At 46.4% G+C, this 15,708-nt stretch overlaps 1 protein-coding gene across 1 annotated transcript in view; it reads right to left on the bottom strand.

Moving 5' to 3' along the window:
* Positions 1-15,708, bottom strand: part of LOC130131813 (receptor tyrosine-protein kinase erbB-4-like) — a 350,966-nt gene that overhangs the window by 208,965 nt on the left and 126,293 nt on the right. Inside the window, exons 2-4 of the mRNA XM_056301588.1 lie at positions 8,711-8,812; positions 8,539-8,628; positions 6,647-6,833 (exon numbers count right to left, since the gene is read on the bottom strand). Coding sequence (XP_056157563.1) covers positions 6,647-6,833; positions 8,539-8,628; positions 8,711-8,812 — 379 coding nt within the window. The remainder of the gene's footprint in view (positions 1-6,646; positions 6,834-8,538; positions 8,629-8,710; positions 8,813-15,708) is intronic.

The following is a 15,708-nucleotide window of genomic DNA, read 5'->3' as shown; positions in this document are numbered from 1 at the left end:
TTATGCATTAACCCATGAAAGGATGCACAGCAGTTTGTAGTTATCCATTCATACATCTTTTATTTTTAATCCATCGCTTTTTATCACGAGGAGGTTAAAAATCTGCCATGGCTGGCCTGATTGGATATCTTCAAAAGAGACACTCCATCCAATTCATCCATTATCCAAACTGCTTATCCTTACTCAGGGTCACAGGGATGCTGGAGCCTATCCCGCCTGCCGCCCAAAGAGACACTCATGTTCTTTAAATTTTCTTCCCCTGCGGCCCAGCTGGATGCAATCGGGTGGATGCCACACTTATCCATATGTACGGCCGAATCCTGCATTATGCTGTGTGTGTGTGTGTGTGTGTGTGTTCATGCCATGGTGGGATCAGCTGATGTGGACCAGAGGCTTATGATGTGGAATGTCAGCATCAGCAGGAGGCTGGAAGGAGGTACGCAAAGATCTGTCCATAAAATCAGAGAGCAGGACGGAAATGCTACCAAAACAGAACAGACACATCAATTTGTATATTGTGTGTGTGTGTGTGTGTGTGTGTGTAAGTGAGATGATCAGAGCAGGCTAATCACGTCACCATGTCGTTCTGAGAGGCTTATGAACCACATTCATCACACTTAACGTTCACCTAATGGAAAACAAATAAAGTGTGAGGGACTGCTCGCCGACGGACCCCGGCCGTCTCCGTCTGAATCAAACCACAATTCAGAAAAATGCACCAGATTTGAAATCTAACCTGAGGTCAACCTGCCTTGGGGGAGGGGGGGTTGCTTTTAATGACTGCATTTATAGTAGATAGATATAGTCTTAATTGTCCCACGGGAAATTTGTTTTCACAGCCAGCACATAAACATACCGATAACCACACCACAATGTAAAGATACACACAGATGCATAAACACACAACATCACTCACCCAGATAAACGTGGCTCTATACTAGGTCAGCAGGGCAGTTAGTTTAGAGCTGCTATGGCAGAAGAGATGGTGAAGCAGGAAATACAGGTGAAGGAGGGTGCAGGAGGCCAGAGGACTGGACATGGTGTGTGTGTGTGTGTGTGTGTGTGTGTGTGTGTGTGTGTGTGTGTGTGTGTGTGTGTGTGTGTGTGTGTGTGTGTGTGTGTCTCTCTCTCTCTCTCTCTATGTATGTGCTTGTTGGGGTTGTTTTGATGCTATTTCCCCCCCAAAGTGTCCTACTTCAGGTGTCCTCTCACAGCCTCTGACCACAGAACATGAAACACATTAGCACACATTAGCTCCAAACTGCCGGAGCAGAGGGGGATAAAAGCCGGCCAGACACCGTCCACAGCAGGGGAGAAAGGCTTCAAATTAACAATATAAGTGACCTGTGATGATACAGATGGGGATGGGAGATAATTTCAGTATTTCTCTCATGGTTGAGGTGCCTAAAATCGACATGTCCCACCGGCGTATTAGCTTAGGGTGTCAGCATGCCCTGAAAACACCCACATATCCTTTATCTCTGTTCTCTGACACCATAAACCTCTCTGTATTACATGTTATGGTGAACCGCTGTTTACAGGTGCTAATCATGGGTGTCATTATACATGAAGTGTGACCTCTATCACTCAGAGATGTGAACAACAACAACAAATCAAAGTAAGCAAAACAAACTAATTTGAATAGAAAGGAAGCGGATGGAAAGCACTTTTACTGATATTTGGTACTTCCGTAGATACGACTAGTTGCAATTGCTGCACAGTTTATTGTGGACTACAATACAAGTCTTTTGATGGAGGGTGTCCGGGTGGCGTGGCTGCCAACCCACACGGGGATCGCCGGTTTGAATCCCGTGTTACCTCCAGCTTGGTCGGGCATCCCTACAGACACAATTGGCCGTGTCTGTGGGTGGGAAGTTGGATGTGGGGTGTGTGTCCTGGTCGCTGCACTAGCGCCTCCTCTGGTCGGTCGGGATGCCTGTTCAGGAGGGAGGGGGGACTGGGGGTAATAGCGTGATCCTCCCACATGCCACGTCCCCCTGGCGAAATTCCTCACCGTCAGGTGAAAAGAAGCGGCTGGAGACTCCACATGTCTCAGAGGGGGCATGTGGTAGTCTGCAGCCCTCCCCGGATCAGCAGAGGGGGTGGAATAGCGACCAGGCTGGCTTGGAAGAGTGGGGTACTTGGCTGGATACAATTGCGGAGAAAAAGGGGGGAAAATCCCCCCCCAAAAAAAGTCTTTTGATGGGCGTCAAACTACACCAATTTAAAAAAAAAAAGACACTCATCTGGTCCAATGTGTGCGTTTCTGAGGGCAAGTGGGATGGCGTGAGTCACTGAATTTCCCTAAATCCATGCAATAACCCATGTTGAAATTGACTGCTCATATTATTATATTTACTAGTCATATCATTATGTAAACTGGTCATGTTATGGGATTTTCTAGTCTTATATCTTATTATATATATTAAAGCCTTCAAGTCATATTATTAATAGTAATATTTAACAGCTACTAACTACCAGCCCATGCAGACCAGCAGTTCCAATAACACCGAGGGCAGACTTAAAGCAGCCTCGCCTAGCCTTGACGGTGTTTTTAGTGTCGTCAGTGGAGTGCGGAGAGGTGTGTCAAAGGTGTCTGGCTGGGAGAACTGGGGTTGGATCGGCTGAGGGAGCCTGGTCTGCTGCATCTTGTGGGCCCAAGGACCACGGCCCCGACCGGAGCCTCACCCGAAGACGAAACACTGAGGGTGGTCTGACAGGATGTGGAAGCAGGGCAGGCTAAACTAACTGCTAGTCCATGCAGACCAGCAGGTCTGACAGTGATCCTGGCTGGCGTTCGTTCTCCTGGACAGTGTCATTTTTGTTTAGTTTGGATATGTGTGTTCTCATAGTTTGGATATGTGTTTTTGTCTTTGTGTTGCACTGCTGTGGGCTGGGGAAACGATATTTAATTTCATTTTGTGCGCGCAAGCGCATGAAATGAAATGACAAAGTGTTTCTGATTCCTGATAACAGTGATATTATCATATTAATTAGTCATATTGTGATTAATTTCAATTGTGTTGAGTTTGATTTTGAAAAGGAAAGCTGGTTTGATGTTGTATGTTCACTTGCTCATTTGTGGGTTCAGGTCCACAGTCATAAAATTTGTCTTGTGCAGGACCATCTATCATCATTTCCATTACCTTTTCTAGTTTTCGTTCACTTGCTACTGCACCAACACTGCTAAGATTGAAAACAAAGATGATGATGATGATGATGACGATGAGGAACGACAGAACAACCTTTACATTAAAGCTATGTGAACAAAAGCAAAATACAAGGAGAGTCTAGGATGTCTCCCATTCAGTATGGGCCTGTTAGAAAAGTGTTTATACATTCAAAAGACTCTCCTTGAGCTGAAACTGGTTCAGTTGACCTTTGACTTCTCCTGCCTCCGCTCGCATGCTAACACCTCATGGTAACGTCTACCAACGACCAGCGTCCAACCTGAGCTTTCAAGACATATCTCATCTGTGCTGGGTGACAGTCTTATATCTACCTTGACATGCAAAGCACCCCTGCGTTCAGCTGCAGATTTCCATCCAGGTCAAGACCTCTGCCTTACGCTGCGCCCCCCCACCCCACTCACACAGAAAAGCATGAAATCAATCAGAAATTCTGCAAACAAACTAACTCGGGGTCTACAACGGAGCATCACTTCTCAGCCTCATATCTCTTGTGACAGCTGTCCGTCACCAAACATGTCTCCCACAGCCTGCCGTCTCTCTCTCTCTCCCTTCCTCCCTCCCTCCGGGGAAATGGAAATGCTGCTCGGTTGCCCGCGGAGTCAAACTGCAACATATGCCAACACCTGGCTCGCCGGTTGTTAGCAGTCACCGGGGAATCTTTTAATGCATCGGCTGGCATAGTAGCTCTATTTACAAGGCTTGCAAGTGTGCTTTGTTCAAACAGTGAGTAAATAGGGTATATAAAGCAGCAAGTGGGTCTGATAGATATTAACAGTTCCCTCGTGGCATACATCCCACCTCAGCAGCATACCAATCAGCGGGAACTCACAGCATTATTCAGAAAAGACAAAAGAGAAATGCAGGTAATGCCGGACTAATGAAAACCTGAGGGTCTGACATTAGCATGTACATAATGCGATGGATATTAGGTAGGAAAGAAGTCTGCCATGTAATAAGTCTGGGTTTGATTACTGTTGATTGGCAGTAGAATTTTAGCAAGGGCAGTGTCATCTGGAGGACCCACCATCCACTTTACATGAAATCAACCTTGTCAGGTTTATTTGTATAGCCCAAATTCACAAGGTAGTCCCAAAGGGCTTTACGATCAGTACAATATACAACAACACAGGACAGCATACGACACACGAACCCCTCTATCCTGGGACCCTCGACCCGAATAAGGAAAAACTCCACGAGAAAATGCTTATCAGGAGAAAAGAAAAAATATGGGAGAAACCTCAGGAAGAACAACAGAGGAGGGATCCCTCTTCCAGGACGGACAGACACGCAATAGGTATCAAATGCACAAAATACACACAAATACCAGCATTATAACGTAACATCATAGACTATGCAGAGCGAGGTAATGTAGAATACATACAGTTAATGCACACAATTTATGCACCAGGTAATAAAACTGCAAAGAGAGTGCAAGGCAACCTTGCTGAAATGTCTATGAGCAAATCCTTACACACACACACACACACACACACACACCACGAGTGATGTTTTACAACTTACCATGACCTGTGATCTCCCCAAAGGGCAAAAAAGGCACCGTCCTCCAGGGGATCAATAAAGCATTTCCTGATTTATTTGTACAATATGTAAGGTCAACATACAGTCATCCACTCGCTTGAATCCCTAATCCAGTTCAGAGAGCTGCAAATGTCCTCTGATACAGAAGAGAGAGAGACGGTTTTTCATGTTAATATAAAACGATCCCTGTGAAACAAGCCTATTTCAGAGTGAGTAAACAAAAAAATGTAATTAACTGAGAAAATTGGACTTTTCACAGCCATTTGATCCCTTGCTTATTGCAACACACAGGATTAACTTGCCCAGAAACATGACATGTTGCTTCAAAAGTTAACTTTCAATTTTGTGGCTTAATTAAAAGGGGCCTATTAAAATATGTATCTGTGGGTGTAAAAAAGAAGTCTAACAAAACCGCTCATTGCGTGGGAAACTGAAAAAAATTCAATAGGGTGGTGACGAATGTATTTCTAGTATACCAAACTTTCCGCTCCTGTTCAGAGAGTGCTGAGATTGCTATGAATGGCAGTTTTCCCCAATGGTTCGTCATCATCAATAGAGAACATACAGGTATATTATCACCAAATAATAATCTATTCTCTTTCTATTTTGCTTCATTTAATTTTTAAAATGAGAACTGATATGACAGCACTGAGTTCTGGGTCAGACAAACGGACTGAGCAGCACTTTTCCAGACAGACAAGTGCATAAACACGTTTGGAGGCTTATTTTGTCTCTAAGTCCAAATTCACGACCAGAGACAACCGAGTCTTTTCTGTCAGAGACCCCAGACTGTGTGAAAGGGCTTTCTGCTCAAACAAGGAAATTCTTTGCTGACTTTTAAGACACTCTTTCAAACTCAACATTTTAAAACTCCCTTTCACAGACTGGGGTTTTAGTACGCTTTTATATCATTGAAGTTGTCCTCCATTGTTTTATGAATGTATCTTAAATTTGGGTGTAGATGTCTGGTGACTTGTTAAACCAGGCTCCAAAAGACCAATAGAGTGTTTTTAACAAAACCAACCAGCAATTACCTTAAGAACAAAATAAGCTCTTAATCACGACAATATGTTTTCTAGCCTGGGATATCCATCAATCCATCCATTACCCAAGCCGCTTATCCGAATTCAGGTCGTGGGATGCTGGAGCCTATCCCAGCAGTCATTGGGCGGCAGGCGGGGAGAAACCGTGGATAGGTTGCCAGGCCATCACAGGGCACGCATGCACGCACGCACACACACGCACACACACACACGCACACACACCTAGGGACAATTTACTACAGCCAATTCAGCTGACCTACATGTCTTTGAACTGTGGGAGGAAACCGGAACACCCGGAGGAAACCCACACAGGCATGGGGAGAACATGCAAACTCCACACAGAGGACACCCTCGGATGACCCCCAAGGTTGGACTACCCTGGGTTTTGAACCCAGGACCTTCTTGCTGTGAGGCGACTGTGCTAACCACTGCGCCACCCTGTTTATACATAGTGATGTTAAATCTACTGGCCTATAGTAGTAGACCAAGGTCCAAAAAGCCCAAATAGAGTGTTTTCAATGAAACCAACCAGCAATTACCTTAAGAACAAAATAAGCTCTCAATCACTACAATATAATGTTTTTCTAGCCTTGGATATCCATTATTTGACAATAACTCCACTAAATTACCAGCCTTTAGTAATAGTGATAGCAATGTAATAGAAGTGAGTCAAAGGTTGGCTTGCATAATATAATATAGAATATAAAGCTCCACTATTTTGAGGAAAAAAAACACCCACCCGACTGCAGCCCAGTTAAATGAGTGTTTTGTAAATCCCTCCATCATAACTGTGGTCAAAAAGTATCGTGTAAATAATTTATTACTATCATTTGCTGCTCGTATTATGGTATTCCCTCTCCCGTGACCTCTGACCTGTGAGGTTGCGAAGGCCGAGCTGCCTCAGGCCGTAGTAGCCATCCCGCCGGTAGTTGAGGAAGATGGCCAAGGCGTAGCGTCCCTCGTACAGTTTGGTTCCTCGGATGATCCGCAGGTTCTCCAGCGGCAGGTAGTCAAACTGGTTGAGGGCCACCAACACATAGCCCGTCACCTCCCTGATGGACTGTGAGGGGTAAAAGAAAAAAGTAAAGAATGGAAGAGAAAGGGTTAAAATGTGGGACTGGATATGATGGCCAACACAAGGAAAAAAACAATCCCACACCAGGTTAGTCAACGTGCTGAGGCAACCTTTTGCAACCTAAACCCAACTGGTTTCCAAATCGTGTGTTCGTGTCGCAGGCCTTTCTTGGAAAACCAGATGGGTGGGATTTACCCAACCTGCGGTCAGACACAGAAAATAATAATAGGTTGACTTTCAGATAGACTCGTCTATCTACAGCTCATTATATCAGCCCGTGGTTAACCCAAAACTGTCGGCACCAAACCAGCAGAGATATCTAACAAGGAAAATGATCTCTAATCCAGCTCGAAGCTAAAATAAAAACCCCCATCTCTACCTGTGGGGTGAGACCCTTTCAGTCTGTTCTAAGCCGAAGCCATAAGCCTCGGGTCTGACTCAGATACACACACACAAATTAAGTCACATTCCACAACATAGCATGGATTGCCTTGCTCAAGGGCACAGCAAACCCTGAGTGATCTTCTCAGAGCCCAAAGCCCCAGCCGGGAACTCACACCAGGCCCCTGATGGGCTCAATTTATTCAACCGCAAAGCCAGTTTGAATGATAATGCCAGTATGAGTCTGGAGAGTTTGGCGAGATTTTTGTTATGATATTCTCCCCTTGAAATTAGTTTTTGTCCTCGTCTCAGGGTCACAAACAAAGAAACAAGAAAAAAAAACTGAAAAATAAAATCTCACTCATGTTACCTTGTGTTAGAAGGTTGGCTAACGTCAGCATGATGATGTCACATCAAGAGACAGAAAAGCACCAAAATATAATCCCCACACCTTGTCAATCACTCTGACAGCCAATCACAACCTCAAAACTAACATGGCCAATCACAACCCTGCACTTAACACCTAGCAGCCAATCACAACCACACACCTGACAGCCAATCACAACCTCACGTGCAGCATTACCTTTAACCAGCCTTAACCAATGATTGTGTGTGTGTGTGTGTGTGTGTGTGAGAGAGAGAGGTGTGTGTGTGGTGGGTGCAGCCGATGCAGACCAGAGGCTTATGGTGCGAAATGTCAGCATCAAGAGGAGGCCAGTCGGAGGTATGCTGAGATCTGTCCATAAAATCAAAGAGCAGGGCGGAAATGCTAAATATGTGTGTGTGTGTGTGTGTTTGTGCATTTGTTTGCAAACACAGTTTTCAATCCCCAGTTACTAACATCTCCAGCCAGCTCTGTGGTCATGCAATATTCATCAGCGAGTCAGCAGAACAGCAGGACCAGCTCACTTACACAACACACACACACACACACACACACAAATCTGTCACATGCTAGACCAACACTCATGTCATTAACTGCAACTGACAGTTTTAATTAGAGCTCTGCATTTGAGGAAAATATTATAAACCCAAAAAATAGACTTGATATTGAGTCCCGCAGTAGGGAGACAGGAAGTCCAGAGAGACAGGCGTCACTTGACAGGTCTTTAATTCAATCCAACGACTTTTCTTTCTTTTTCTTTTTCTTTTTTTTTTTGGAGGGGGGGCGGGCATCATTCAGAATGACTTGTTATGGACTAGGAGAATCTCGGCGTGTGAGTGATATTCACTCGGGTTCAGTGCAAAGCGACGCATGACCATTACACATTAAACTGTCATTCAAGGGCGTTTTAAATATCTCGCTCACGGGCACGAAGGGAAAAGGTTGCGAAGCTATGGGCAGATGTAGAGACTCCTTAATGACCAGAGACAGGCCAGTAATGACACGGTTGATTGGCTAGGAGGGAGGGAGGAAATGAGTAATGTGAGGCTTGATTGGCTGGTGACCCCCCCCCGGGGGGACACGGGCGGAGACTGACGGTTAGGTCACAGTGTGTGGAGACGCTGTGTTTCAGGATAATAGCTGGCAGCTGAAAGTAGCCACCGCCACGCTGAACGCCACGTAAACAGTGGCGGAGCACCTGGTGGGGACGGGAACAAAGGACACAGAGGAGAGAGCGAAGGCGCTTATTAGCAAGATTACAACGTGACAATCACCTGGAGAGAGAAAGAACGACGTAACAACAGAGAAGGAGTGTTTGTTTCAGCGACTAGCTTGTTATTGTAGAATCTTCATTCTGCAGTGCTCAGAAAAACAAAACCAAAAAAAAAAAAACCTTGGCGAATACGAATACATCATCTGTCAAACATACCTTGAAACTCACACTTTTTTATGGGGGAGTTACAAAACTGTTTCATCAGACTTGTGACTCAACCTCTGAACACATCATAAAAAGAAGAAAAGCGCTCCTCTTCTCAGGGGTCCAGATGATCCCGGGTCCCGTGGTTAGGGGTCACGCTGTTGTTCCGCTCTGACCCCGCTGTGACCTCGTGTTTGCCGCTGCGGGGTGTGGGTGACTCACATGTCGGCCCCGCTATCATTAGCTCTGCTGTAAACCCGGGGTGCCTGCCGCGGGCACCTTGACGGGGCAAAGGGGGGGGGGGTAGGGTCGGAGAGGCTCTTGAAACCCCCTGACCCAGCTGTAGGCATACACTACACTGGCAGAACACAATAGAGCATCCACTGTGACCCCCACCCACCCTGTCTCCCTGTCGGCCCCTGGGCAAACTGGCAGAACCGAAGAAAAACTGTTTCCCTGTTGCTAAGCAACCAGAGAGATGCCTTCTAGCAGGAGTGAAGGAGGAGGAGGAGGAGGAGATGAAGAAGAAAAGGAAATAAATAAAACAAAAAAGGAGACTTTTGTTGTTGTTGTGGTTGTTGTTGTAATTTACTTAATCAAATTAAAGGATTTGCTCAGCTCGCGCTTTCTGTCGTCTGGTTTTACTTTGACACTATTTAATTTCCTCCCGCTGCCTCCAAACTTTCTTCTGAGCGTTTTCCAGATCAATATTCTTCGGCATCCTTCAGAGAGAGCGAAAGAAAGGAGAGACCCACAGAGAGAGAAGGAAAAAATAAAAGAGAGACATGTCCGGAGGGTAGTAAACACAGCACCTGTATTTCGGCCCTCCCGCTACATGGAGTGTGTGTCTGTTACAACACAACACAACTCAGACCCACACGTCCCACTGTGGCTTGTGGGAGATGTGTTCAGTCTGAGCAAGTCGAGAGGGGCCAAAGAAAGCTGTTGTTTTTACCCTATAAACCACAAAATATGTCTCCTCCTTATTCTCACACACACACACACACACACACACACACACACAATTGTAAGACACACAAAACTGCCTTAAGGTACAGACAGAGTCAACACAGGTCAGCTACCCATGATGCACTGCAAGCGCAGCATATCACCGAACATTCTCTCTCCATCATTGGCGCGCAATTAGCAGCCGTGGTCAGAGCACTCGGCCAAACTGAGTCCCACGCCATCCTCAGAGGAATGTCTCCTCTCTTCTTCCTCTGATTATTCCTTCTGCAACAGTTAGGGTTTTTGGATTGGCTTGTAAACGTTCTTGGTTATTTGAGAATAGACTGCGATGGGGAAGAGAGAAAGAGGAGTTTCATTCATTTTCACACAACATCGTAAAAGGATAATTCCATGTTTTGTTTTTTTACAACCCGGGTATCATTTTTGTCGTTCTTTCATTATGCATGTCAGTTATGATGTGCACGATGGACATACAATTTTATGCCCTGGCTTCATGCAGTAGATTGTGGACATGGACCACTGCTGGACTCAGTTTTACAACAGTGTCTTATGGGACAACTGAACAGCAGGGTCAGACATATTTCAACAAGTCCAATTTAATCCAAATGACTAAACCACGTATCTGGAAGTGAAGGTTAAAAGTTATGATGTGAGATGTCCAATATGAGCGGCACGTGGTGCAGTGGTTAGCGCAGTTGCCTCACAGCAAGAAGGTCCTGGGTTCGAGCCCCAGGGTAGTCCAACCTTGGGGGTCGTCCCGGGTCATGTTCTGTGTGGAGTTTGCATGTTCTCCCCATGTCTGCGTGGGTTTCCTCCGGGTGCTCCCGTTTCCTCCCACAGTCCAAAGACATGTAGGTCAGGTGAATCGGCCGTACTAAATTGTCCCTAAGTGTGAATGTGTGTGTGTGTTTGTCAGCCCTGTCATGGTCTGGCGGCCTGTACAGGGTGTTTCCCTGCCTGCCGCCCAATGACTGCTGGGATAGGCTCCAGCATCCCCACGACCCTGAGAACAGGATAAGTGGTTTGGATAATGGATGTCTAATATGATCAATGGTGGATGACGTTGCTGATCTACTCCCTGGTTCAACCTGCAGGATGTAGCAGCCAGAAGTAGTAGTAACCATCCATAAACTAGCCGGCCAGCACCATAGAGAAGTCATAGATAATGGACAGGCATGGACACAGTCTGACTGACACACTAGGGGGGTTTGTTGTTTCAACACTCCTTTTCACTTGTCCCATAAGACACCGCTGTAAAGCTGAGTCCAGCAGTGGTCCATGTGCAACATCTACAAAATGACATCACAACTGATATGAATGATGGAAAACACTATGAAAATAAGACCGAGGTTGTAAAAACACAGGTTTACCCTTTAAGACATCACGTGTCTCCAGCGGCTCAGAGATGGATCTGACTCCTTTGAGTCCGGCACATGTGGTGTCTCTATGGTGGAAATTTTTTCAGTGTCACCGACAATCGACACTTTTCATTTGACGAGATGAAATGGAAATACTTGAAAGCTGAGTTTTTTTTTTACATTTCAACTGCAGATAAATGGATGAAGTACTCGCATTCTAATTAGAAAATAATGCAAATAATTTCTTCACAAAATAAACAGCTTTATCAATTACCAAATGCTGCTGCTGCTGCAGTTTTTTTCTTGTAATAATTTGGTAGCAACTGGTATAGAGACCAGAGAGTGACAGAAAACACGTGTGAATGATTAGGAGATAAGCCGTATGAGATAACCTCATTTTTCTACTCAAATCTGGCTTTGCGGACATTTATGAACACTAACTTAACAAACTGAGTGATGTTTTTAGGCTGATAACCAGCACGTCTGAGCTCATCTATTCACTCAAATTCAGTTTGCAGATATCTGAGCAATCCTTGTAACACAGCAAATGTACAACAAAAAAAAAAGACGTCTCCAGAATGATTTGGTGAGCCATCTTAAGCCTCCCCACAAGATGCCTTTGGGTTTGAACCCACATTTCAGAAACGTGTCGTGAGAGATTTCGAGAGGAAGAAGAAGAGAGATATTCAACACTGACAGACTTTATGCCTGTTAGCGACACAAACGTATCAATTCAAACCACGTCACGTCACTGTCACGTTGACACGCTGACAGTGGGAGAATCCAAGTATGTGAAGTGAAGACGGACACGAGTAACGCGGAGACAGCCGGAGAACGTTAGCCCAAAACAGATGCTGAGATCCCGCACAGCCACAAATCCAACAACTGAGTCGTTTGTGTGCAGATATTCCAGTGTGCACTCCATCACACTGCCATACCACACACACACACACACACACACACCTCCAACTGTCCATCTTGCTTAGTCTCTGTCTCTCCATTTCGCTCTTTCTCCCTCTCTCTTTCATGCCCACTTCCATACTTTTTCTCTTTCTCTCTTTTGGCTTTTCCCCCCTTTTTCAGGTGAGGAGTTACACAAGGGGGACGCAGCACGCGGGAGGATCACGCGATTCCCCCCAGTTCCCCCTCCCCCTCGAACAGGCGCCCCGACCGACCAGAAGGGGCGCTAGTGCAGCGACCAGGACACATACCCACATCCGGCTTCCCACCCGCAGAGATGGCCAATTGTGTCTGTAGGGACGCCTGACCAAGCTAGAGGTAACACGGGGATTCGAACCAGCGGTCCCCATGTTGGCAGGCAACGGAATAGATCGCCACGTCATCCGGATGGCCCTCTTTCTTAGTCTTTTTCTTTCCTTCATTGGCACTCTCTCACACTTGGGTAACTCAAACACACACACACACACACACACACACACACACACACACACACACACACACACACACACACTTTAGTCTCCAGGCATATCTCCTGGCAGACAGAGCAGGAGACATCAGCGGTCCAGTACAACAGTGAACATGGAGTGACAGAGGAGGACAGCAGCAGGTCAGAATGACCCCCCGCTGAAACAGAGATGAGGAGAATGACATTTGGAAGGAGAGGTAAATAGAGGACATGAGCTGAAAAGAAAAAGAAGGAAAAAAAAGGAGTAATTGTAGGAATCTATAAGAGGACCCAGGGACGGAGGGGGACGGGTTAGAAGGGGCGCAGTGGGGAACGAGTTGCAGGGCGCACGGTAATGATGGGAAGGGAAGTGAAGCACAGAGGAGCTACATTTTAAAGCGTGATTAATAATCCACCTGTTCCTGTCATCTGGATGAACGAGAGTGCGTAAATGAGGTATATGGTTGGACAGGTAGAGAGAGAGGGAGAGTTATGAAAGGAAAGGGGGAAGAGGGGAGGAAGGAGTGAAGGAGTAATGGGAGGAGGAGGGGTGGGCGAGGGGTTGTACCGAAGAGAGAAGAGAGAAGGGGGAAAAAAGGTATAATGACACCATTATGAAATGCCAGAGAGGGGACACATATAACAGTGATTATAGCTTATTTCCATACACACAGGGCTCTCTGCCAGAGAGTCAAGGAGAGTGCAGCGGAGCGTGGCGGCGCCAAGCGACGCCGGCACTCCACAGCGTGATCCGACTCGGAGCACCGGCGGCAATCTGACTCCTCCACACCGCAGCAAAGTCAATGAGCGGGCAGGGAGCTGTTTACCCATTCGCTTGGATGAGTTCTGGAGGAGAAGTGCGCTACTCATTTACTGCATGCCGCCGTTTCGAGCGGCGGAGTACGCTGACAGCGCTCGCTCGTGACATTCAAGACTTTCCAACTTCCTCCTTTCGGGGACGGGGGCCCTTGAAGAGGAGAGGAGAGGAGAGGAGAGGAGAGGAGAGGAGAGGAGAGGAGAGGAGAGGAGGGCCATCGACTTTGAGATGGCACTGGCAGCATCGCGGCTTTCGACACGACGAAAGTGTCATGATGAAAAACATGTGCGTTGCTCGCCGCGGCGGAGGAGTTTAAACAGAGTCTGAGAGGGGTTTTCTTTAAGTCGGTCTTTTTTAATTATTCATTTATCCTACAAGACTTGTGAGAAACATCTGAGGTTGTGTTGATAACGTCCCGAGCTGCCCCGTCTGAGATGAATCGACACAGCAAAATGTGATGGGGAGGACAGTGGGGGGGTGGGGGTGGGGTGGGGGGCATCTCTCCCTCCCTTCTCTCTCCACTGCTCACTTCAAATGGAAGTCAAATCAAACGTGTGTGTGTGTGTGGGGTGGGGGGCGAGTGGTGTTTTGAACCCACACACCGACTTTCATCTCGATGGCGTGGCGGCGCGACATCTACGTAGTTTAGGGCGTTTTAGCTTCCTCACTGGTACATCAGGGGAAAGTCAAATTCTTGCTCGGCTTAATCAAAACACATTTACTGGGTGGGTTTCCTGTAAGAGAGGATCTGAGTGCCTCACATTACGCCACACAGCCGAGCGCAATGAACAGGCTCATTTCACTTCACCATCCTACATCAGACGAAGAATCCAAAAAATGTTCGACACTTGAACGTTCCACCCTGATCTTGTAATTAAACACTAAACATCGTGTTAACCCCAGTTTTAGAACTCGGCAATGAATGGAAACATCAGCAATGCCCCTCCCAAAAGATAAACAGGTCAAGAATTGGACCTGTTTCATATTGGGTTGCGTGCCAAGACGTTGAAATCTAAGTTTGCAGGGTTTAGCAGACGTGGGTTCAGTGTTGATGATGTCAGCAAGTGTTGCTGAGATAAGGCGACGACTTTGGGATGACTCTGTGTGTGTGTGTATGTGTGTGTGTGTGCGTGCGCCTCCAGCAGCATGCTGCGCTGACACTTATCGTGTCGGACAGCTCAACAATCTCATATAAGCCTGTTTTATGAGCGACATCCGTGAGGCGCCTTTGTTGTCAAGACACATTTACACTAAAGGCCCTGGGTCTAGATTAAACATACCATGAGGGGGTTGTCTGGTTTGTAGCGTATTAGTAACAGGCCCATAACAGTGACAACGCAGCACAGTATCTGCTCCTGGAGCTGCAGCAAAAACAGTAATACATAACTCATGAGCCGAGGCTGTTGTAGCGACGCGACAAGAGTGAGATGCGCCGGATCGCATTATGCCGTCGCCTTCGGGGAGCCTCCATAATGCGGTTATGTGACAGAGCCAGTGCATGTCAGCAACAGGCCAGCTTGACAGTCGGAGAGAAAGACGGAGTGACTTGGTTGGAAGCTAAAGTGCGCTAAACAGCTTGGAGAAGCTAGCACCCATGCCACATATTCAATGTCCTCATTATTCTTGTCCATCCAGGCTTGGGAGTGAGAGTGAGAGAGCCCGGTAGGGTACCTGAGGAGAGGGGCCAAAGTACTCTAAGGGGCCCTCAGGGGTCCGAGGTGGGGGTGGAGGCGCTTAACAGTCCTTCCAAATGACAGAGGATTGGTCCAGGTGGAAGAGACTAATAGATTTGAGTTGATGGGGAAAAAAAACACTGCATGTCTTCTAACGGAGTGAAATGAATGAATATTATCGAACACAAGAATGCAGTCAAGTCTACATAAGAAAATGTCACAGCAGGTCATGTTTATGATAATGCTGACATGTCCAAGATATATCTATTTGTATCAGGGATTTACAGTCACAATTACATTCTGTGCAATGTGCGACACCACTTATCCCAACACCCTCGATTCAGATAAAGGAACAAGGACACATAACGCTGTCATCATAGGTGTGAAACCCAACAGTTGTGTGTCTTTACTGTGAACAGACCAACACAAGGTAAATGTATTAAGTTTGTACTTGA

This window comes from Lampris incognitus, chromosome 21 (assembly GCF_029633865.1).
Source record: "Lampris incognitus isolate fLamInc1 chromosome 21, fLamInc1.hap2, whole genome shotgun sequence".
In the NCBI taxonomy this organism is placed as follows: Eukaryota; Metazoa; Chordata; class Actinopteri; order Lampriformes; family Lampridae; genus Lampris; species Lampris incognitus.
Note: the sequence above shows the minus strand (reverse complement) of the source record. Positions and strands in the feature narration are given on the sequence as shown.